Source organism: Canis lupus, chromosome 6, assembly GCF_011100685.1.
Source record: "Canis lupus familiaris isolate Mischka breed German Shepherd chromosome 6, alternate assembly UU_Cfam_GSD_1.0, whole genome shotgun sequence".
NCBI lineage: Eukaryota > Metazoa > Chordata > Mammalia > Carnivora > Canidae > Canis > Canis lupus.
In genome coordinates, this window is record NC_049227.1 from 70,096,495 (window position 1) to 70,120,074 (window position 23,580).

General features: G+C 35.7%; 1 protein-coding gene across 1 annotated transcript in view; it reads left to right on the forward strand.

The window, feature by feature from the left end:
* The window catches only part of PIGK (phosphatidylinositol glycan anchor biosynthesis class K), a 107,411-nt gene that overhangs the window by 594 nt on the left and 83,237 nt on the right, over positions 1-23,580 (forward strand). Inside the window, exons 2-3 of the mRNA XM_038541634.1 lie at positions 4,367-4,420; positions 9,202-9,293. Of these exons, the coding sequence (XP_038397562.1) occupies positions 4,367-4,420; positions 9,202-9,293 (146 nt within the window). The remainder of the gene's footprint in view (positions 1-4,366; positions 4,421-9,201; positions 9,294-23,580) is intronic.

Here is a 23,580-nt window from a genome sequence, read left to right on the forward strand (position 1 = left end):
ATAAATTTTTTTTTCTTTAATCGCACTTGGTGATCATGGCTAGATTGTGTTCTCAACTTCAAAAATTGCTTTCACGGAGTCACACACCTGTTTTGAAATTATTATTATTATTATTTTTGCAAATTTTTTTTTTTTTTTTTTTTTTTTTTTTTTTATGATAGGCACACAGTGAGAGAGAGAGAGAGAGGCAGAGACACAGGCAGAGGGAGAAGCAGGCTCCATGCACCGGGAGCCCGACGTGGGATTCGATCCCGGGTCTCCAGGATCGCGCCCTGGGCCAAAGGCAGGCGTCAAACCGCTGCACCACCCAGGGATCCCTATTTTTGCAAATTTTTTTTAATCGCACATGGTGATCATGGCTAGATTGTGTTCTCAACTTCAAAAATTGCTTTCACTGTGTCACCTGTTTTGAAATTACTATTATTATTTTGCAAATAAACTTTTTTTTTAAATCGCACATGTTGATCATGGCTAGATTCTGTGTTTTGAACTTTAAAAATTGCTTTCAGGGAGGATCCCTGGGTGGCTCAGTGGTTTAGCACCTGCCTTCGGCCCAGGGCGTGACCCTGGAGTCCCAGGATCGAGTCCCACGTCGGGCTCCCAGCATGGAGCCTGCTTCTCTCTCCTCCTGTGTCTCTGCCTCTCTCTCTCTTTGTCTATCATAAGTAAATAAATAAATCTTAAAAAAAAATTGTTTTCAGTGCGGTGGGGCTCAGTGGTTGAGCACCTGCGTTTGACCCCAGGGCAAGACCCTGGAGTCCCGGGATCAAGTCCCACGTCGGGCTCCCTGCATGGAGCCTGCTTCTCCCTCTGCCTGTGTCTCTGCCTCTCTCTCTCTGTGTCTCTCATGAATAAATAAATTAAATCTTTGATAAATAAATAAAATAAAATAAATTGCTTTCGCTTTCCCAGTTCCACTGGCTTCATGGGAGCCTTGGTCATTTCTTGCCTAGACTGTTTGCAAGAACTATCTCGTCTCCCTCCCCCCCCCCCCCCCCCCCCCCAGGCTTCTAGAGTCACTCACTTGTATGTTACATTAGGCTTCATAAAAGGCAAACCCACTCAGGTCATTCTTAACCATTTAATCCTTTCAGTGTTTTCCTGGTTGCTCACAGAAGAAGGTCTAAACACATCATAATCTGGTCTCTGCCCACGTTTTGATCTTTTTTTTTTTTTTAATTTGATTTATTTATTCATGAAAGACAGAGAGAAAGAGGGGCAGAGACACAGGCAGAGGGAGAAGTAGGTTCCTCGCAGGGAGCCGGATGGGGGACTGGATCCCAGGATCACGACTTGAGCCAAAGGCAGGCGCCCAACCCCTGAGCCACCCAGGCATCCCCCAATTTGAATTTCAAAAACAAGCAAACTATACTAATGTATTACTCTCTTAAGTTCTTAGGTAACGAATCTACCAAAAAGTCAAAAGGAACACAAAATAATTCAACGTCATTAAAACCTGTTGAACAACCAATGATTTTCATGCAGCTAAATATCCAAAACACAGCAAGATTCTAAATTATAGGAATAATTAATTCAGTTTCGCTTTGTTTTTTGTTTTTTTAAGATTTTATTTATTCATTCATGAGAGACACACAGAGAGAGAGAGAGGCAGAGACACACAGGCAGAGGGAGAAGCAGGCCTCATGCAGGCATTCATGAGAGACACACAGAGAGAGAGAGAGGCAGAGACACACAGGCAGAGGGAGAAGCAGGCTCCATGCAGGGAGCCTGATGTGGGACTTGATTCGGGGTTTCCAGGATCAAACCGCTGGGCCACCCGGGCTACCCTATAAGGTATATTTTTAATATAATACAAGTATGAATAGAAGTTAGCTATTTTCCTCCTTTATTTTAGTGAATTATCTTGTATCCTTCATTTTGGATACCATTTTTTTTGTAGTTACGTTGTTGCTGTGGTTTTTCACATTAACCATTAACCATGTTTTTTTTTTTTTAATGCCTTTTGTTCTTCCCTTTTTTTTTTTTTTTACTAAGATGCAGTAAAAGCATAACCTCTGTAGAGCCTTTCCTTATCCCTTGCCTTTGCTTATACTGTTGTTAATTTGTACACTTAGCTAGTATAGCACTCATCTGCTATAATCCATACATTATAGTACCTGTTATTCCATCATCGTTCACTTAAGAATGGAAAGGCTAGGAGCACCTGGGTGGTTCAGTCAGTTAGGCCTCTGCTTTCAGCCCCGGTCAGGATCGCAGGGTTGTGGGATGGAGTCCCGCATAGGGTGGGCTACCTTTGGGGAGCCTGCTTCTCCCTCTCTTTCTGCTGCTCCCCCTGCTTGTGCTCTCTTTCTCTCTGTGTCAAATAAATACATTAAAATCTTTAAAAAATAAAAAGAGTGTAGTAGCTCCCTAACTGGTCTGCCTCAAGTTTCTCTTCCTTCCAGTCTATTTTTCAAGCTGCAGCCAGAATAACTTTTAAAAATGCAAATCAGATCGTGTCACTCATAAACATCTTAAAGCTTCCTTAAGGATCAAGAACAGAATCTTCAGTATGACCCATGAACAAGGCCCTGCATACTTTGGCCCCTGCCTTGCCTGCACTTCCAGTTTCTCTCTCTCTCTCTCTCTCTCTCTCTCTCTCTCTCTCTCGATTTCTTTGACTTCTAGTTACTCTAATCTTTCAGTTTCTCAAAACCTTTTAAGTTCCTTTCTGCCACTAGGGTGGATTTCCTTTTGTCTGAAATTATCTTCCCTATTCTCTTTATCTTTTGGATCCTAACCTAAATGTCACTTCTCGAAGGAAAACTTCCCTGATGCCTTCCCACTTCCCACTGCCAGAATCAGGTCAAGTCAGGTCTCTCTAGGAGTCTGTTATACTCTTTCATGATACTGTGTATCTTTTCCCTATAGGATTTATAGTTTGCCCTCATCTGCTTAATGTGTGTCTATCAAATTGGATAGTAACCTCTGAAGGCAAGTACTATGACTGTTTTGCCCATCATTGTATTCTGAGCACTCAGGACAGCAGCTGGCACATGACAGCCAATAAATGGGATGAATGAATGCTACATTGGCGTGGACATGTTTGCATGCTTCTTTATTGAACTCTGGGGTTCTTGAGAGGAAGCAGCATGCTTTTTAGTGATTTTTGTATCACCGTACTTTACGTGTACCTGGCACGTAATGGGCCCTCCATTCATGAGATGGAGAATGAGTGAGTAACTTTGCAGTGCCTGTATTGTTTTGTTTAAACAATCACAAAAGAGTTTTGCCATATCGAATTCTTCACTGAAGTCTTGATGTAAGAATTTCCAGCTAGAAGGGACATTTGAGACTATTTGAGACTATTGAGTCAGATCTTACCTTCTGCATGAGGGAAGTCAAGTGACTTAACCCCAGTCTCACAGCCGTGTGTGCAATAGGATTGGGGCTGAAGTCCAGATCTTCAGATTTTTAAACTAATGCTTTATCTATTGTAGTGCATTGTTTTCTTTTGCATCTAGGTATCTGTTGAAAAAGGTTAAAAAATACATGTATATGTGTATATGATCCACAGATTTGAGGGAATTTTTAATTTTTTTCTCCCTAAAATTTTCTTGCCAGCTGAAAATTAAAACAGCTAATGTTTGTTATGCGATTATTATGTTCCCATCACCATTCCTACCTTCTATGTGTTGGGTAATATTACTATTTTATAGATGGGAAAATGGAGGCTCAGAGCTTTCCTAAGCTTTTAACGCTAGTAAATAATAGGGCCCAGATTGGAATCCAGGCAGGATAACTTCTCATAATTAATACTGTTTGGTAGCAGATCTGGGGTCATTAAGGCTTATATCCACTATTATTTTAATATATAATATCATGCTCATTAGGTATTTGGATGTTGGCTTTTGAGGTTTTGTAATACTCCACGATGGCAAATATGGTTCAGACTTTAACAGATTAGCCAAAGGATACATAACAATGTGCTAGAGAATGTGGTTAATCAAATATTTTGATGTGTTCAAATAAAGTAACTGGAACCATCTAGCACAGAGTAGGAAGAAGTAATGAATGAGACTTCAGTAAGAAGGGTGTTAATTTTTATGTGTAGCATCAAGGCATGAAAATAAGATGTTCACGGTTTGAAGACTGAATGGAAAACTAGAAGCATATGAGGAAGAGCTGGTTGTGTTCGAGATAAAATGTATAAAAACAAGCAGTGCCCTAAGACCCCACTCCAACAAAAAATAAAACTTGGGTTCTTTATAAGATCAAAACACTAGAACCTTTATAAATGTGCATAGTGATAACTTACTCTCATTATATTATTACTGAAGACTCCATGAATCTTAACTGTTCTTTTTCAGTCTTTATTCTCAGAAATGTGGTTTTTCTAATGTTTTTGTTCTTATTTGACTTGTAGGATCAAACAGAACAATTCTTTAGAAGTGGCCATACAAATAACTGGGCTGTTTTGGTAAGTATGTTCTGTAAAGGTATATGTTGCTGTTCACATTAGATAGGTGAGAAAATTTTGTGTGAATCAAATTTCTGAAAAAAAAGTTTCTCATCTTACACGCCTTATTTGATTTGGCTGTATTTTAAGTTGTATGAACTAGTATTCTGTGCCTTCAGTATGCTGTGTGGTGATATGTAAATGAATATAAGAATAAATAGGAAAAAAAAAAAAAAAAAAAAAAAAAAAAAAAAAAAAAAAAAAAAAAAAAAAAAAAAAAAAAAAAAAAAAAAAAAAAAAAAAAAAAAGAATAAATAGGGATGCTATTGTTAAAGGAATCATTTTATAAAATGTACAATTCATGATGGAAACTAATAATTGTATTATCTGTAATGTTTGTAAATACTCTCTACTTGGACTGTTTTTTAATTGTTTTCTTTTCTGGCTATAAAAATAAATGATCGTCATAGAAAATTCAAATTATACAGAAAAGTTTAGAAGAGGACAGATTAATTTTATATTGGGTGACTATCACCTCAATTTAAAAAAACGGAAGACAGAGAAAATATGTTCAAGTCCCACGCATGCCAGAATTAACATTTTGATTCCTCTAGCCTTCTTTCCCTCCACATATAAGCACAAAGATAAATGATTTTATGTAACTAGGGTCATCTTATACCTGTTTTTTTGCACCCCATAGCAGTATATCTTGGAGGTCTTTCCCTGTCAATGTAGAGATGCATAATCTACTTCCAAAGGCTGCGATATTTTCCATTTTATCAATGTACCATAATCTGTAGTTCATGGGTATTTAGATTCTAAATCTTTAATCATTTTAAACAAGGCTATGTTGGACAGCCTTATACCTATGCCTTTGTGAACCTGACTGATATGCTCTTTAGGATAAATTCCTAAGGCATTAATTTGGGAAGTTATGGAGCATAATTGCTCTCCAGAAGCACTGTACCTACCTCTTTTCTCTAATCCCAAAACAGCTATGTATTATGACTCTCTGCCTTTTCTTTTTGACTGCTAGGTAACAAATTAAGTTTTGTTTTAATATCATTTGTTTTGATTCTTACTAAAGTTTACTTATTGGCCTATTTTTTTCTTCTGCCCTTTTTTTTCTTGGTGTGAATTACCATCTTAATTTATCTGGATTTATAAATTCATATTTTTAATTTCCCTAATAGAATAGAATACACGTCATCAATTCTGTTTTTCATGCACTTGGAAAGTATTTGGATGATAGTTCCAGTCCCTGCTGGGGACTTTTTCATGACATTTATATGATTAGAAGATATAATAAATTTGACTTAATGAAAGAAAATATATGAAAGGGTTGACTAGAAGAAAGAATGAGGAAATAAGGAGGCAAGAAAGAAAGTGAATTTTTGTGAAAAAGGAAGGGGGAGTAGATGACGCACTGCATGTCAAAGCCAGTAACTCATGTTGGAAAAGGAGAAAAACCGGATAATGAATTGTAGGACTACAGTGGGAGCGTAAAGGAGGTGGGTGGGTGGGTAGAGGACTTAGACTAAGAGCGTAGAACAACCGCATAAGAGTATAATTACCTTTACTAAGGCTAAAGGATGACTGCATGTTTGGGGCCTTGTAGTTTTATTGAGAATAGTTTCATTAAAGTATGTAATTATCTCTAGGTTGCTAAAAGTAAATAGTGATTACATTCGCCATATATATCTGTATTACATACAATTTTATTGTGATTAAATAGAATACCCTAACGTGAGTATATGGATCGTTTTATTGTTCTTCAACAAACAACACCTCTGTGCTACTCCTCCAGAGAGATTTTATGAAGAAATTGAACAAAAGCTGCTCAAGATAAGGAGACAGGTTTTTGGTGACCACTTAAAAGAGGAGGTAACTTACCAAGAGGCAGGCCACACTCCACCATTCCAGAGGATAACTTGCTCTCCAGGAAACTAAGAGTTCTTTAATGACTAATCTCTCTATGGGAATTCTTAAAAAAGGGTGTACCTGTCTACCTTTCAGACAACTAATTGCCAAAGGGCTCATCCTATGGAGTAAGAGCCTATTACCTATTAGCTTATACAGCATAAACACTGAAGCTTTTTTAGGCTGGGAAACCTCTAACTGAGCCCCTCTTTGGTCTCAGTAACTTGGGTCTCAGATAAGAAATTAAATGAGGATGAGAAAGAATTACTACGGAGCATTTCACAACAATTGCAGTTTTGTATTGTGTGTAATATTTTACTCATGGACTCAGACTTCGTAAAGTGAGACTTTAGTGAATTGTGCTTTCTTAAATGGAAAATTCTTAAATTTGACCAGGCCCAAGTTGGAAATACTAAGCATGCATTTTTTTTTTCAGTGTTATATAATTCACATTTAAAAAACATGTGTTTTTATTCTCTACCAATTTGAATTACTTTGTTTTTAGTCTTGACTAAATGATCAAACATAAATGAATGCCCTTTTGCCATTGTACTATGACTGAGAAACTTTGCCACCATAGGGAGATAGAAGGAAAATTGAATTTCATTTTAGTTTCAAGATCTGCTTTCAGTAAATCATTTTTGCTGCTGTTTGTTTATTTATTTTTAAAAGATTTTATTTATTTATTCATGAGAGAGAGAGAGAGAGAGAGAGAGAGAGAGGCAGAGACACAGGCAGAGGGAGAAGCAGGCTCCATTGCAGGGAGCCTGATGGGGGACTCGATCCCGGGTCTCTAGGATCACAACCTGGGCTGAAGGTAGTGCTAAACTGCTGAGCCACCCGGGGCTGCCCTTTGCTCCTGTTTAATAAAAAAAAAAAAAAAAAAAAGCTATAATGCTAATCCTTACTCATGGTTAAAAAAAGGTACAGTGATGAAGGGTGTAAACTGAAAAATCACAATATCCCTCTTTGACTCCCATTTTTAATCTCTGTGATCACTATTATTATTTTCTTGTGCATCCTTTCAGAAATTTCCAGTGCATATAATTGCATTCCTATGTACCCCTCCCTCCTTTTAAAAAGGCTAATGGATCATATCACATGCTCTTTTACAACTGGCTTTTTTTTTTTTTTTTTTGTATTTCATTTTGAGAATATGAATAATTTATATTAAGTTGGTATGTCCTGGTCCTTCTCTTTTGCCACCTTCATTTCATGTCTAGTAAGTTGCTGGTAAAAATGAAGGCAGTCTCTCAGGTTTATGCTTAAATAATAGCTGAGAAAAGGCTTTTGGGTATGATAAAGTGCACTGAATATACTGGTTTTTATTATGACTAATTCAGATGTAAATTAAGCTATTTCTGCTCAAGTTATGGAATCAGTAGATTTCTAGCTTTATTTCAATTTTTCCTAGTATAGGCAGTGTTATAGTGAAGATTCTTGAATATGTATTTTTGCATACTTATCTAAGATAAATCAAAAGATAAATATATATTCAAATTTGATGTATGTTGCAAATTACCTTCTTAGAAGGTTTATATTAGTTTAAATTCCCAACAGTAGAATATGGGTTATTCATTTTCCCACATGATTGCCAATACTATGAATTGTCATGAACTTTTGAATACTTATCAATTCGATTTGTGTTTTTTAAGTTATGACAAAAGTTGAGCATCATTAAGAGTTTTATTGTCCATTTTGAATACCTTTATTATGAAATGATTGCTCTCATCTTTTTCCCATTTTTGAAAATTGGATTGCTCATTTTTTTCTCATGGAGCTACAATTATTTCCAGTTTTTCATTTCATTTAGGACTTTATGGTATTTTTGACACATGGAATTCTACATTTTAATGTAGTCAAAAATTATAATCTTTTCCTTATTGGATTCCAGGTTGAAAATTCATCTTAATAAAACCTTGTGTTCTTTTCTGTTTGCAAGGACAGGAGTATTTATGCAATTCTCAAAGCTGTCATTATACCTACTACAAGCAGAGGCATGTTGTAGGAGGTAGGGAGGGTCTTTGGGTTATTTATTTATTTATTTATTTATTTATTTATTTAAAGATTTTTACTTATTCATGAGAGAGAGAGAGAGAGAGGCACAGAGACATAGGTAGAGCGAGAAGCAGGCTCCATGCAGGGAGCCTGACATGGGACTTGATCCCGGGACTCCAGGATGACGCCCTGGGCTGAAGGTGGCACTAAAGTGCCGAGCCACTCAGGCTGCCCTCTTTGGGGCTTTTAGAATGGATTTTCCAGAGGGCTGATTTTTGAGGCATGGCCTTAGATTTGCCCGGTACCTTTGATATAATTTTTAGGGATCATTTTTTTTTTTTAATGTAAAACTTATTTAAATTGTTTCTAGTTTTCTATCAGTTCAATAGTTTCTTTATGATGCATTCTCTTACGTTCATGTGAAAGTGGTATATTACCTGTCTCATATTTTTCATAACTAGAATTAGAAAGCAATTCAGAGTGAAAGGAATATTATATAACCCAAGGTAGTTAGTTTTCTATTTTATAAAGAGATTATGGGCTTGCTTTTGATTCTAAAGAATTTAATCTTTTTAAATTTAGGAACGTTATAGAATCATATAAATTGAGAGTAACTAAGTTGGTTAAGTACTTGATTAAATTCTTCCCAAATTTGGTTTCTCTTGAGCTGAATGGTCTTTTTAATTTAATAGCAGTTATGAAAGACTTCTTTCTAGAGAGATTAGTTTTATTGACAATTGTTCGTATGCTTTCCTGTTTGTAAGTCTGAATTATGATGTACTCTTTTTTAAGGGATCTGTAAATCCTACTTAAAGGGAAATAATTCTGTAACTTGGTGGCTTATTTTGATTCATAACAATAATATATTTGTTTTAATACTTCAGGTATGTACATCCCGGTTCTGGTTTAATTATCGACATGTTGCAAATACTCTTTCTGTTTACAGAAGTGTCAAGAGGCTAGGTATTCCTGACAGGTAAGAATTCTTAATAAAGCTTAACTCTGAACCTCAGTGAAAATTACTGTTAGACAGTTGTTATTATTTTTGCATGTTTATGTTGCTTTCAGAGATAAAGTGATTTGAAATTTTATTGTTGTTAGAGTATACCATCATGTATATAAAGTGGCTGTTACTTAAGACTGTTTGGCAAATTACATAAAACAACAATTAATACCTTAGAAGGTAAAAAGATTTAAGTATAATTGTTTAATGTCATTTATTTATTTATTAAATTCTTCAGTCTGGGTTTCTAATTGTAGGCAACAGAAAACAATTTTGACTGATTCAAGTAGAAAAGTAATTTATTGAAAGTATATTGTTAGTTCACCAAATTGCTGGGAAGGCTGTATACAGTCTTAAGTCAGGAACGTGTTAGACTAGGTAACAGGAAAGACATCTGAAAATCATGACATAAAACCAGCCAGTGACAATGATACTGCCACAAATTGCTGCCTAGACTCAACTACTGCATAGCTGCCACCATCACCTTTAAAAACTTAATGCTGCTGCTGCCTGAATGCAGCCCTTGTTGTCCTAGCTTCTTACTCTCTCTAGCTCTTAATTTAGAGTTCTTGGTGGGAAAGACATATTGGCATTAAAGTGCCTGTGCTCATGCTGAAGGGGTGACGGGAAGAATGACTATGGCATTTTTAGCTTCTATAAATGGAGGTAGGCTCTGCCTTCTAACGAGACTCATGAAGTGGGATATTTCCTATTTACATGAGGGAGTTCAGGTACTAAGCAAAACCCCTATGCCTCTGCCTGGATACATATTCTCTACCTTTGGTTTGTCAGATATGATCGGGCTAGTTTTGCTACTTCCAGTGTAGTTACAGAAGAAACTGTGTTCAATTTAGTGATTTAGGTTTGATTTATTTAGTCCTATGTTCCCCTCTTCCTTTGAGGCAATATGGAAAGAGCTTTGCAACCAGATAGATGGAAATTTGAAATCTGAGTTAGTAAGTGATTTTCGTTAAGTCACTTTATCATAGCCTGTTTCCTTGGTGATGTGGTCATAACAGTACCTTCTTTGCAGGACTCGGGTCCTTGCAATAAAAAGCAAATAGAGATATGTATAAAGTGCTGTAGGAGTACAAAGGAAGCAGTGAATAACTCAGGAAACAGAGACATTACATTCTATGTAAATAGATCATGTTAGCCTGAGAAGCTGATGAGAACTGTAATTTAATTCCTGTATTTCATCTGGAAATTAAGGCAACTTGGTAATATTACCATTTTAAAAGGTATATTAAATTAAGTGTGAGAAAGAATGGTTTGCTATATCAAGTTTACAGGTATTATTCTTGCAATTAGCCAATTACTATAATTTGTCAATTGGTTCTCCTCTAATAGGGCTGTGTGGTTAGTCCTTTGGCTTTTAACTGCTGTTGCTTCTATACACTGTTTGCTCCTCCAGGGAGTTAGTATGCATACTTTGGCAATAGTTTTGACTTTAGTAAATGAATCTTTGTCTGGTCTGTAGGTTATTATGGTATGTTTAAATGCTCTAAGTAAGATTTAGAGAGACATTTTATTTTTTATTTTATTTTTTATTTTTTAGAGAGACTTTTTAAAAACAGAATATAACCATAGGCTGTATTTTATATATTATAATTGGTAGGTTTGCTCCAAGGTTTCTGAAGCATGTTCTTTAAAAGCTTATTATTTCGTGGGATTGCCTGTTTACCTCTCTGTGACATCTTTTATGGGGAATGAATTGGGGATTTAAACCCATTTGTTATTTTACAAACAGAGATCAATATAAAAGATTCGATTTGGCTTTTAGCCTATTTACAGTGAATATTCCTCTTACTAGTGATTTGTCTTAGCTTTACTCCTACCTGGAATTAAGTATAAAGATATTTCTAACTAAATTCTTAGGAAGTGACAAATTGTTATAAAATAACAGTTTGGAAACTTAAACCATTAAGAACAGTTTGTAGTTTTATTTTTATTTATTTATTTATTTTTAAAAAATATTTTATTTATTCACTCATGAAAGAGAGAGAGGCAGAGACATAAGCAGAGGGAGAAGCAGGCTCCCCACAAGGAGCCCCATGTGGGACTTGATCCCAGGACTCCGGTCGATCCCAGGACTCCAGGATCACGCCCTGAGCTAAAGGCAGATGCTCAACCGCTGAGCCACCCAGTGTCCCAACAGTTTGTAGTTTTAAAGCTTGAATTTCAAAATGCAGTTTGAATTTGTTTTTATATATTATGGAACATTTTTAAGTTAAAAAATATAATAACTTTTGTTCATATTTTAGGTACATATGTCAAGAAAAATGACTGTTCATTTAGTAAAAATTATGAGTAGGGCTTAGTTTTGTTTTTGTTTTTCAATTTGTTTCTTTTTCAAGGGAGTATTTCACCTTTGTCTTGAAATGCAAGGATTTGCATATAATTTTCTCATATACCTCAATAAGGAATTAGTTCATGTCACAAATCATTCATTGTAATACATGATACAAGTGATTGCTATTTATTTTGGAAGTTCACTTCAATTCCATAGGTTCTGTTTGAAATGTCACATTAGTCATGTCACTACCCTGGTTCTAACTTCTCTGATCTGTCTGTAATTTCCCACGTTCTGACCATATTGATCCATTCCCTGTGCCTGGAATGCTTGTCTGTACTTCTGGCTCATTTCTACCAAAACCTGGCCATGAATCCAAATCTCTTATGGTTAAAAATACAGATTTCTTGGCTCCACCTCTGGTGATTCTAATTCACTAACTCTTAAGTGAGGCCTAGACAGCAGCTCTAGATATGGTTCTGATGCACAGTCAAGTTTAGGAAGCACAGCTTTAACTTATACCTGACCTTCCAAATTTACCCTAATACTTTAAGAACATCTTTCCCTGCTCCCTTTCTCTGTTTATGTGGTATCCTTTTTTTTTCTTTTTTTAAGATTTTATTTACTTATTCATAGAGACACAGAGAGAGAGAGAGAGAGAGAGAGGCAGAGGCACAGGCAGAGGGAGAAGCAGGCTCCATGCAGGGAGCCTGATGTGGGACTCGATCCAGGGTCCCCAGGATCAAACCCCGGGCTGTAGGCGGCGCTAAACCGCTGCGCCACTGGGGCTGCCCTGTTTATGTGGTATCCTGTGTATACTTTGATTATGTCTCCCTCAGTAGATTATAAATTCTTTGAAAGGAATACAGATTATATTTTACTTCATTTTGTACTTGTAGCAGTAGCACAGTGCCTGACCTATATTAGGTTCTCAGTAAATATTGGGTGAATAAACAAGTGACTTGGAAATATTTTATCAGGTAGGCAAAGCAAACACAAGTTCATACTTTAAAAATAAAAACATTTCTCATTCCTAAATTGTGTTATTTTAGTTCTTAGCAAATGTTAATATGATATAAAAGACATTTTAATAAATAGTTTGTCAGAATTTTATAATACCATTTCAAAATGTTGACTCAGGGGAAAGGGGTTTTAATGGTTAATGGGAGAAAATAAAGAGACATACTATTTTTATATTTATACCTAAGTTCCATGGAGGACAGGCATTTTTTACTTTGTGTCCATGCTTTCTGTAACCTTACCCACTCTCAGATACTTTGTTTTTATTTGCCTGGTTTTAATTCCATAAACATTTCACTTTTTCAGGAATTTTTCTGCCCTCAAATAATTCTTTTGGACTAAATCTCTGTTTTGCTACTTCCAATGTGCTTAATATGCTTAGGAGGGAAAGAAAAGGCATTAAGCAGAGGTCAGGCCCTAATATTGGTATATGAAACAAAACTTGAGCCAAAAGTCTTCTTTTTTTAAAAAAGATTTTATTTATTTATTCATGAGAGACGTAGGCAGAGGGAGGAGGCTCCCTACAGGTAGTCTCAGCAAATTAAAAAAGATTGAAATAATATCATGTGTCTTTTCCATCCTCAGTGGTATAAAACTAGAAATCAATCACACACACACACACACACACACACACAATCTGGAAAGAAGACAAATGCATGGAGACTAAATAGCTTGCTACTTAACAATGAATGTGTCAATCGAGGAATCAAAGAGGAAATTTAAAAATATGTGGAAACAAATGAAAATGAAAATATAGTAGTTCAAAATCTTTGGGATGCAGCAAAAGCTGGTCTAAGAGGGAAGTTTGTAGTAATGTAGGCCCATATCAACAAGCAAGAAAAATCTCAAACAACCTAACATTACACCTAAAGGAGCTAGAAAAAGAAGACACAAAGCCCTAAACTAGTAGTAGGAAGAAAATAATAAAGATTAGAGCAGAAATAAATAGATACTAAAAACAAAACAAAGCAACAATAGAACAGATCAGTGAAACCAGGAGCTGGTTCTATGGAAAGATCAAAGATCAACCAAATTGATAAACTTTTAGACTCATAAAAATAAAAAGAGAGGGGAACTCAAAATCAGAAATGAAAAAGGAGAAATAACAGAACCACAAGGGGCACCTGGCTGTCTCAGTCAGTAGAGCATGTGACTCTTGGTCTCAAGGTTGTGAGTTTGAGCCCCATATTGATTATAACGATTACTTAAAAAAACAAAAAAAATATCAATCAGAGAAAGACAATTATCCTATGATCATACTCATGTGGAATTTAAGAAACAAGACAGAAAATGATAAGGGAAGAGAAGAAAAAATAAGACGAAATCAGAGAGGGAGAAAAACTATAAGAGACTCAATCATAGAAAACAAAAACTGAGGTCACTGGAGGGGAGGAGGATAAAGGGTTGGGACAACTGGGTGATGTGATGTAATAGAAGTACTGGCATTATGTAAGACTGATGAATCACTGACCTCTACCTCTGAAACCATTAATACTTTATAGGTTAATTAATTGAATTTAAATAAAATTAAACATTTTAATAATAAAATAAAATATAGAAGATCAAGAAAAAACCATCATGAAGTTTTCTCAAAAAATTAGGAATAGAACTGTTATGTGATCCAGCCATTCCACTTCTGGTTGTGTATCCCAAGGAAATAAAATCAAGATCTCAAAGATCTATCTGCACTAAAATTAAAAGAAAAACCCAAAACAAAAAGCAACAACAGAAAAAAAAAATAAAACAACACCACGGAAGTACAAAGAATTATAAGAGAATATTATGAAAAACTATACCAACAAATTGGACATCCTAGAATAAACAGATAAATTCCTAGAAATATGCCTTCCAAAACTGAATCAGGAAGAAATAGAAATATTGAATAAATTACTAGCAGTGAAATCAAATCAGTAATTAAAAAAATTACCAACAAACAAAAGTCCAGGACTAGTTGGTTTCACAGGTGGGTTCTACCAAACATTTTAAAGAAAAATTAAGGGGCACCTGGCTGGCTCAGTTGAAGTGTGCAGCTCTTGATCTTGGGGAATCCAAGCCCCATGTTAGATGTAGAGGTTTCTTAAAAATAAAGTCTTTAAAAAAAGAGTTCATGCCTATTCTCCTTAAGGTTTTACAAAAATTGGAAGAGAAAGGAAAACTTTCAAATTCATTCTGTGAAACTAGCATTACCCTGATACCAAAACCAGATAAAGACACTACAAGAAAAGAAAACTATAGGCCACTCTCTCTGATGCAAAAATTTTTAACAAAATGTTAGCAAACTGAATCCAACAACAATACATTAAAAAATCATTCACCATGGTCAGGTGGGATTTATTCCAAAGATGCAAGAGTGGTTCAATATTCACAAATCAATCAATGTTATACATCATATTAACAGAAAGAATAAAAACCATACAATCATCTCAGTAGGTGCAGAAAAAGCATTGACAAAGTACAACATTCATTCATGGTAAAAACTGTCAACAAAGTAGGTTTAGAAGGAACATATCTCAACATAATAAAGACCATATATGAAAAACCAATGGCTAATGTCATACTCAGTGGTAGAAAACAGAGCTTTTCCTTCAATATCAGGGACAAGACAACTATATCCACTCTCACTGTTTATTCAACATAGTATTAGAAGGAAGACCCAGCCACAGGAATCATTTAAGAAAAAGGAATAAAAGGCATCCAGATTGGTAAGGAAGAAATAAAACTTTCACTATTTGCAGATGACATGATACTATATATACAAACCTTAACAATGCCACCAGAAAACTGCTAACACTGGTAAATTAATTTAGTAAAATTGCAGGATGCAAAATCAACGTGCAGAAACCTTGCTATTCTATACACTAGTAGTGAAGTAGCAGAAAGAGAAATTAAGAAAACAATCCCCCCCCCAAAAGAAAACAATCCCATTTACAGTTGCACCAAAAAGAATAAAATACCTAGGAACCAACTTAACCAAGGATGTGAAAGACCTGTTCTCTGAAAATTACAAAATGTTGATGAAAGAAATTGAAAGCGATACAAACAAATGGAAAGATACTCCATGCTCATGGATTTGGAGAATCAATATTGTTAAATGTCCATACTACCCAAAGCAATCTGCAAATAATGCAGCCCCTATCAAAATTCTGTTGGTGCTTTTTTTTTCACAGAAATAATGAAATAATCCCAAAATTTATATGGAACAACGAAAAGATGCTGAGTCACCAAGGCAGGCAGACTTGAACAAGAACAAAATTGGAGTTCTCACAATTTTAGATTTTGAGATATACTACAAAGCTGTAGTATGTATACTATCAAAATAGTCTGGTTCTAGCACAAAAATAGACACATAGATCAATGGAACAGCATAGACAGCCCATAAATAAACCCATGGTTATATGGTCAATTAATCTGTGACAAAGGAGGTAAGAATACGCAATTGGAAAAAGAGAGTCTGTTCAACAAATTGTGTTGGGAGAACTGGACAGCTACGTGCAAAAGAATGAACTTACATTACTTTCTTATGCCATACATAAAAACAAATTCAAAATGGGTTAGAGACCTAGATGTAAGACCTGAAACTATAAAATTTGTAGAAGAAAACAGGTAATGATCTCTTTGGCATCAACCATGGGGACATTTTTGTATTTATGCTTCCTTTGGCAAGGGAAACAAAAGCAAAATTAAGCTATTGAAACTACACCAAAATAAAAAGCTTTTGTACAGTGAAGGAAACCACCAACAAAACCAAAAGGCAACCTACTGAATGGGAGAAGATATTTGCAAATGATATATCTGACAAGGGGTTAATATCCAAAGTATATAAAGAAAGTACAATTCAACACAAAAAAACCCCAAATAATCCAAATAATCCAATTTAAAAATGGGCAGAGGACACGAACAGATTTTATTCCCAAGAAGACATACAGATGGACAACAGACACATGACAAGATGCTCAGCTTCACTAATCATCAAGGAAATGCAAATCAAGACAATAATGAGATATCACTTGGTAGTTATAACAGTGTCTAAAATTAAAAAAAAAGTGGCTACAATTTAAAAAATGAGAAATAACAAATGTTGGCAAGGATGTTGGAGAAAAGCTTCATGCACTGTTGGTGGGAAGGCAACGTGGTGCAACCACTGTGGAAAACAGTATGGAGGTTCCTTGGAAAATTAAAAATAGAATTAATATAAGATCTAGTAATTTCACTACTGGGTATTTACCCAAAGTAAATGAAAGCACTAATTTGAAAAGATAGATGCACCCTGACGTTTACTGGAGAATTATTTACAATAGCCAGGATATAGCAGCAGTCCATGTGTCCATCTGTAGATGAATGGATAAAGAAGTGTGTGTGTGGTGTGTGTGTGTGCACGCACACAGTGGAATGTTTCTCAGCAAACAAAAAGAATGAAATTTTGCCATTTACAGGAACATGGAAAGATCTTGAGGATATAATGCTAAGCAAAATGAGTCAGAGAAAGAGAAATGCCATATGATTTCACTCATACGTGGAATTTAAGAAACAAATGAACTAATAAAAAAAGAATAAACCAGCATAGAGAACAAACTGAGCATAGAAAACAAACTAGTGTTTGGTTACCAGAGGGGAGAGGGTGTGGGGGCAGTGGGTAAAATAGGCGAAGGGGATTAAGAGCACACTTACCGTGATGAGCACTGAGTAGTGTATAGAATTGTTGAATCACTGTATTGTATAACTGAAACTAAAAAACACTGTATGTTAATTATACTTGAATAAAAAAGAAGAGAAAAAAGTAATAGTTACTCAGAATGGTTAAATGACTTGCTTAAGGTCCACTAAAGTTACCATTAAATAATAGAGCCAGAATTCGAATTCCGACTTTATGGCTGGAGCATTTCCATTATATCACAACTATCTCTTGCCTAAGAAATTGCAACAGATAATGTTTATGTGACATTTACAATTAGAAAATCCTTTTAATAACATCTAATTCCATTCTTAGGCCAGTCCTATAGAGGTTGATATGCACACTAATCATTTAATACCATATTAAAAAAAAATCTGTATCTACATGTTAAATGTAGTACCAAGATGTTATGAAAATAATTTAATAAATATAAGGATTGCCTCTTCTATTTCCTCGTTTACTTTTTCCCCCTGTAGTTTTTACCTTGTCTTAGTCTTCATTTGATGTGTCATGTACTTCATGCTTCTGTACGCCATCATGCTTTGTAGGTATAATACATGCTTTTGTACTTCAGCAGCTTTGTAGCTGTTTATTCCCTGTCTCTAGTCTCTTTCTCCCTCCAACTCATCCTACACACAGCTGTTAGAATTCTTTCTCAGACAGTGCTTTCATGTTTTCACTCCCACGATCAAGAACCTGCAGTGACTTTCTGTTGCCTTTATGAAAAATTAAAAAAATTTCACCCAGCTTTCAGTCTTTACTGCTTGTTAATTCCAATTTACTATGTTCATTTATAGATTCATTATGATATCTACTACATAATAGTCACTCTCATTTCTCTCTCTATATTATATTTATGTATATAGTTTTACCATTTATCCCACCTAAAACACTTTAATGTCCTCTGTTCCCCCTTTCCTACCCATATATCTTTCTTTCCGTTGTGTCACTGTGTAGAACATTGCAGAGTACTCTGTACGGGGAGATTACTGAATACTTAAAAAAAAAAATTGCAATTTATACAGTTTTCTAAATAACTCTATATTGAAAATTTTATTGTTACTGTGTTTTATTTTATGATTTTTCTCTAATTTTTTATGAATAAAAGGACTGGAGCTATAGTTAATGTGCTTTGTAAATAATTTGCAATATATTGTAGTAATTATTGTCAAGGTAATATTAACTCATGCCTTTGATTGTTCTACTTCTTGTCTCTTATCACTTCCCAATGGTTTTTTCTCATATACTCTGTAAAAATATAAATAATAGTGCTTAAATATAGATACTTTGTGTTCTTAACAATCTGTCACTTTATTCTCATGTTGGCAGCCGTTCTGTCTGCCACTCCACATGATGTTCTGATGAAGTGTATAATATCTTAAATAGGGAAACATTTAGAATAGTTAAGTTGAAATGTGCTCTGAGGAGAATAGTGACAGGTATAAAGGAACATTTTGCCCCTGCCATCATGCTCTTGTCTTTAATAATTAAAAACCATTTGAAAGACTAAGAAGACTGTGAAGGATTTTATGGAGCAAAGGGGTAATTTCTTTATTGATTTGTTGTAAATACATAGGAAGGTTTTGGGATGTTGAAGAAGCAAGAGATTTATTTCTTTATCAATGCCACAGTGTTTTTATTACTGACATTAGCTACTTGATTTCCTTGACTTTGTTCTTTTTTAGAATTGTTTTGGCAATTTTTGGGTCTTGTTTCTTCCATATTGAGTTTAGAATCAGCTCGCCAAATTCTTAAAACTCTGTTGGGATTTTGATTTGCACTGCAGTAAATTTTAGATTAATTCAGAATGGGCTTCTTTATGGCATTAAATCTTTATTTATGTATAAGGTATATCTCCATTTAATTATGACTATAGTACAAAGCTACTCAAAACATTATGATATTGGCATAAGAATAAATACAGCCCAATAGAACAAAATAGAGAGCCCAGCCAGGAATAAATCTATACATATGTGGTCAATTTACAACAAAGGAGTGAAAAAAATATAAAACTGAAAGGACATTCTCTTCAATACATGATGTTGAGAAAACTGGACAGCCACATCCAAAAGAACAAAACTGGACCACTAACTTAACCTTGTACATAGTCATCAGCTCTAAATGGATGAAAGACTTGAATGTATCTGATAAGGGTTTAATACCCAAAATATATAAAGAACCCATGTAACTCAATAACAATAACAACAACAACAAAAAGAAATAGTCCAATTAAAAAATGGCCAGAGGATCTAAATAGACATTTTCCAAAGAAGACATGCTGATGGAAAGTAGATATGTGAAAACGTTCTTAATATTACTAGTCAGGGAAATGCAAATCAAAACTACAGTATCATCTCCCATCTGTTAGAATGACTATTATCAAAAAGACAGGAAATAGCAAGTGTTGGTAAGGATGTGGAGAAAAAAGCCTCATGCTCTGTTAATAGGATTGTAAATTGTTATAGCTACTATGGAAAACAATAAGTAGGTTCCTCAGAAAGTTAAAAGTAAAACTAACATAAGATCCAGCAATCCTATTTCTGGGTATTTATCCAAAGGAAATGAAAACACTAACTCAAAAAGATACCTGCACTTCCATGTTCATTGTAGTATTATTTACAGTAGCTGAGACATGGAAACAATTTAAGTGTCTATGGATGAATGGATAGATAAAGAAGATGTGGTATGTATATACAATGGAGTGGTATTGAGCTATAAAAGAGGGAAATTCTGCTAATTGTGACAACATGGACAAACCTTTGAAGGCATTATGCTACGTGAGATAAATCAGAAGAAAACAAATACTGTATGATCTCACTTACATGTGGAATCTAAAAAAACTGAACTCATAGATACAAGGAACAGATTGGTGGTTGCCAGAGGCAGGGGATAGTAGGTGGGCAAAATAGGTAAAAGGAGTCAAAAAGTGCAACTTCCAGGGACAACCTGGGTGGCTCAGTTGGTTAAGCATCTGACTCTTGATCTCAGCTCAGCTCTTGATCTCAGAGTTGGGAGTTCAGACTCCATATTGCGCTCCACTCTGGGCATGGAACCTACTTAAAGCAAACAAACAAAAAGATACAAACTTCCGGTTATAAAATTAATAAGTTCTGGAGATATAATGCATAGCATGAAAAAAAAAAAAGGTACACACTTGAGTCAGGCCAGACCACAAAGTCTAATCTAACTTTAGAAATGGGGAGGAATGATGACTTATGTTGCTTTTGCTTCAGATTCCCACCAAACCAACAAAGCAGCAATGCAAAGTATATATAAGAATATGAGTAAGTGGCTGCAGTTCTCCTCTACTTGTTTGTTACCATGATGATCCTGAATTCGGTAGTTCATGCAGCCTGCAAAACTTGAGAAACCAGCCAGATCAGAGGGATCTAGAATAGTCATCAGTGGAAGGGCCACATTGTCATTCAGAAGTTCTGCTTGCTATCCCATAAGGCAATTTCTTGCTGTGCCTGAAATTTTGCCTACATGTTTTCTTTCCTACTATATCATCAGGCCTTCAGTAAACCTGGAAGGGGCCTGTAAAAGTCTCTACTAGTTTGTTCATCTTGGATTAAATAGTTCAGCCGTAGTGCCCTTGTCTGTAAGATGGGGAGAGGAGACCTATATGGATGATTTTTGTTGGCTCATCAATCTGGTTGGGAGTAATTCCCAGCTCCCTTTTCCCTTGGATCATTCCACAATTTCATGAATTAGCCTACATTTTTTCTGATAATTGCATTGGCTTAGCATAAACTGACTTGGCATTAATTTAATGATCCTAAATACTAGTTTTACTGTGACAGTCTTAATTACCACAAAAAAGGTCATAAAAAGGTACAGGTTTGTAAGTTGAGCCATTTTGAGTTATGAGTTACCTGTATAGACCAGGAGTAACATGCCTCTTAGTAAAAACAAAACAAAAAAAAAAAGGTACACAGAAGCAGATGCTTGCAGAAGACCCAAATCACATTAGTGGCAAAACACAGGCATCCATAACATTTCACAGGTTTTTATTGTTAATATATCAAACTGCTTTCTGGTCTCTGTAAGTCTTTATTCTTGAATTTTCCTTGAACTGTGTGCCGTGCTATAATTTGTCTTCCTTCTTTGAACTAGCTTTAGTGATTCCTTCCCATTAAGTGAATCTAACATTTTAGGGTGTGAATTAAGGGATGACAAAGTTCTTCTGAAAAAAAAAAGGGGGGGCTTTTATTTGCTTTGTAACTCTCTTCTTTTGGATATCTGATAAAGGTGGTGGGCAATATTACTTAGGTAAAATTGTTCCCTTACTGATTCGATGACCGCAAGTGGACCAGGACAAGTAGATCATAAGTACTTGAGGAGAAAGCCATACCTTTGGACTTTTCTGAATGGGAGGATTCTCATAATTGAGTTTGTTCCTTGGAGGGATCTTGAAAAAGTATATCTGTGGAATTACTGCATAAGCTATTGTCTCTAGTTGGACACGAGGTTTCTGCCCACCCATATAAGTTTCATACCTCATCCTTGAGGTCTCTGAAGCACTGAAGAGAATCGCTTGGGAGGAGCACATACACGTATATACACTTATGCCATGCTATCAGCTACAGCTTCTTAGACTGGAAAGAGAAAGTCTTGGGCAACTGTGTATATTGCTAGAGACTGTTGTGAGGGTACTCCTGCGGAAGAGGAATGTCTAACACTTTTTATATTTTTGCTGCTGTAACAAATTCCCACAAATTTAGTGGCTTAAAATAATGCACACTAGTTTTGGATGTTAGAAGTCCAAAATGTGTCATCAGATCTGTGTTCCTCCTGAAAGTTCTGGGGAAAAATCTGTTTCCTTGTTTTTTTCCAGCTTCTAGAGGCTGCCTGCTTTCCTTGGCTCATGGCCCTGTTCTCCATTTTGAAAGTCATCAGCATAGCATCTTCAGTACCTCTTCTTCTATTGTCATATTTCCTTCTTCCTCTTTGTTTCTGCTGTTACATTACCTTCTGTAACTCTGATGCTCTTGCTTCTCTCTCTACCCTAGTGATTACAATGGATTAACCCAGGTAATTCAGGATAACCTCCCCATCTTAAGATCCCTAATTTAATCATATCTGCAAAGTCCCTTTTATCTTTAAAGGCAGTACATATTCACAGTTTCTGGGGATTAGGACATAGGCATCTTTTGGGGCCATCTATGGGTCATTTAAGCCTACCTGTTTTATTGGCAAACATTGTTTCCTGTTCTGTATCCTCCTAACTGAATTTGATGCCAATAATGGTCATCTTGAATGTTTAATGGATCCTATCAGTGGATCCTAGTGTGTGTGTGACAGACAGGAGTGTTTGGAATACTGGAAAAGTGAGGAATCATGGAACCCAAGAAAAGTTTAACGAAGGAATAGTGCATAGTGTTAAATATAGAAATGCCATATAAGAGGTGCACTCAATTCGTTATGAATTAGAGGAATAGAGATCCCTGGGTGGCGCAGCGGTTTGGTGCCTGCCTTTGGCCCAGGGCGCGATCCTGGAGACCCGGGATCGAATCCCACGTCAGGCTCCCAGTGCATGGAGCCTGCTTCTGTCTCTGCCTCTCTCTCTCTCTCTCTCTCTCTCTCTTTGTGACTATCATAAATAATAAATTTTAAAAAATGAATTAGAGGAATAGAAAATATGATTATAATAGTTTGAAGACTTAATGGGAAGCAAAGAAGTAGAAAAAGTGACTGAAGGATGTTGACTGAGAATGAAGGAGAAAGGGAGCATAGACTGAGGGCACTCAGAACTGAAACAGATTTTTGATTTTCGAGACAGAAGGAATTTGTAGGGGTTAGGGGAAGATGCCAAAAGAAGGGAAATGTAAAAGCTGGAAGAGAGGGAATAAAATTAAATTGGGGGTTTTAGTATCTGCGCTGACTCTTCCATTTATTACACTGATTCTTTCTAAAGTATATTGAAAAGTTGAGGGAATCAATAAAATGCCTGATGCATTTGAGGTCATATGACTGAAGTTGGTCTGAGAAATAGGAAGAAAGACAACTAGAGGGAGGGTGGGGTAGAGTATACACTAATTTCATTTACTTCTTTTCTCCTCTCTTACCCTTTCTCAACCGATAAGTCTATGTTGAGAGCCTATGGTATTTAAAATACACTTGCCAATTTGTATAATTTAAGCTGAAGTGAGGACACAGGGAAGATAAAAGAGCAGAAGAATAAACTGTAGCCTTTGAGAAAAAACATAAGTGTTTGGGTGGTGGCAATGAGAGTGACCTCAAAATAAGTCAGACTCAACTTGACATTTCACCAT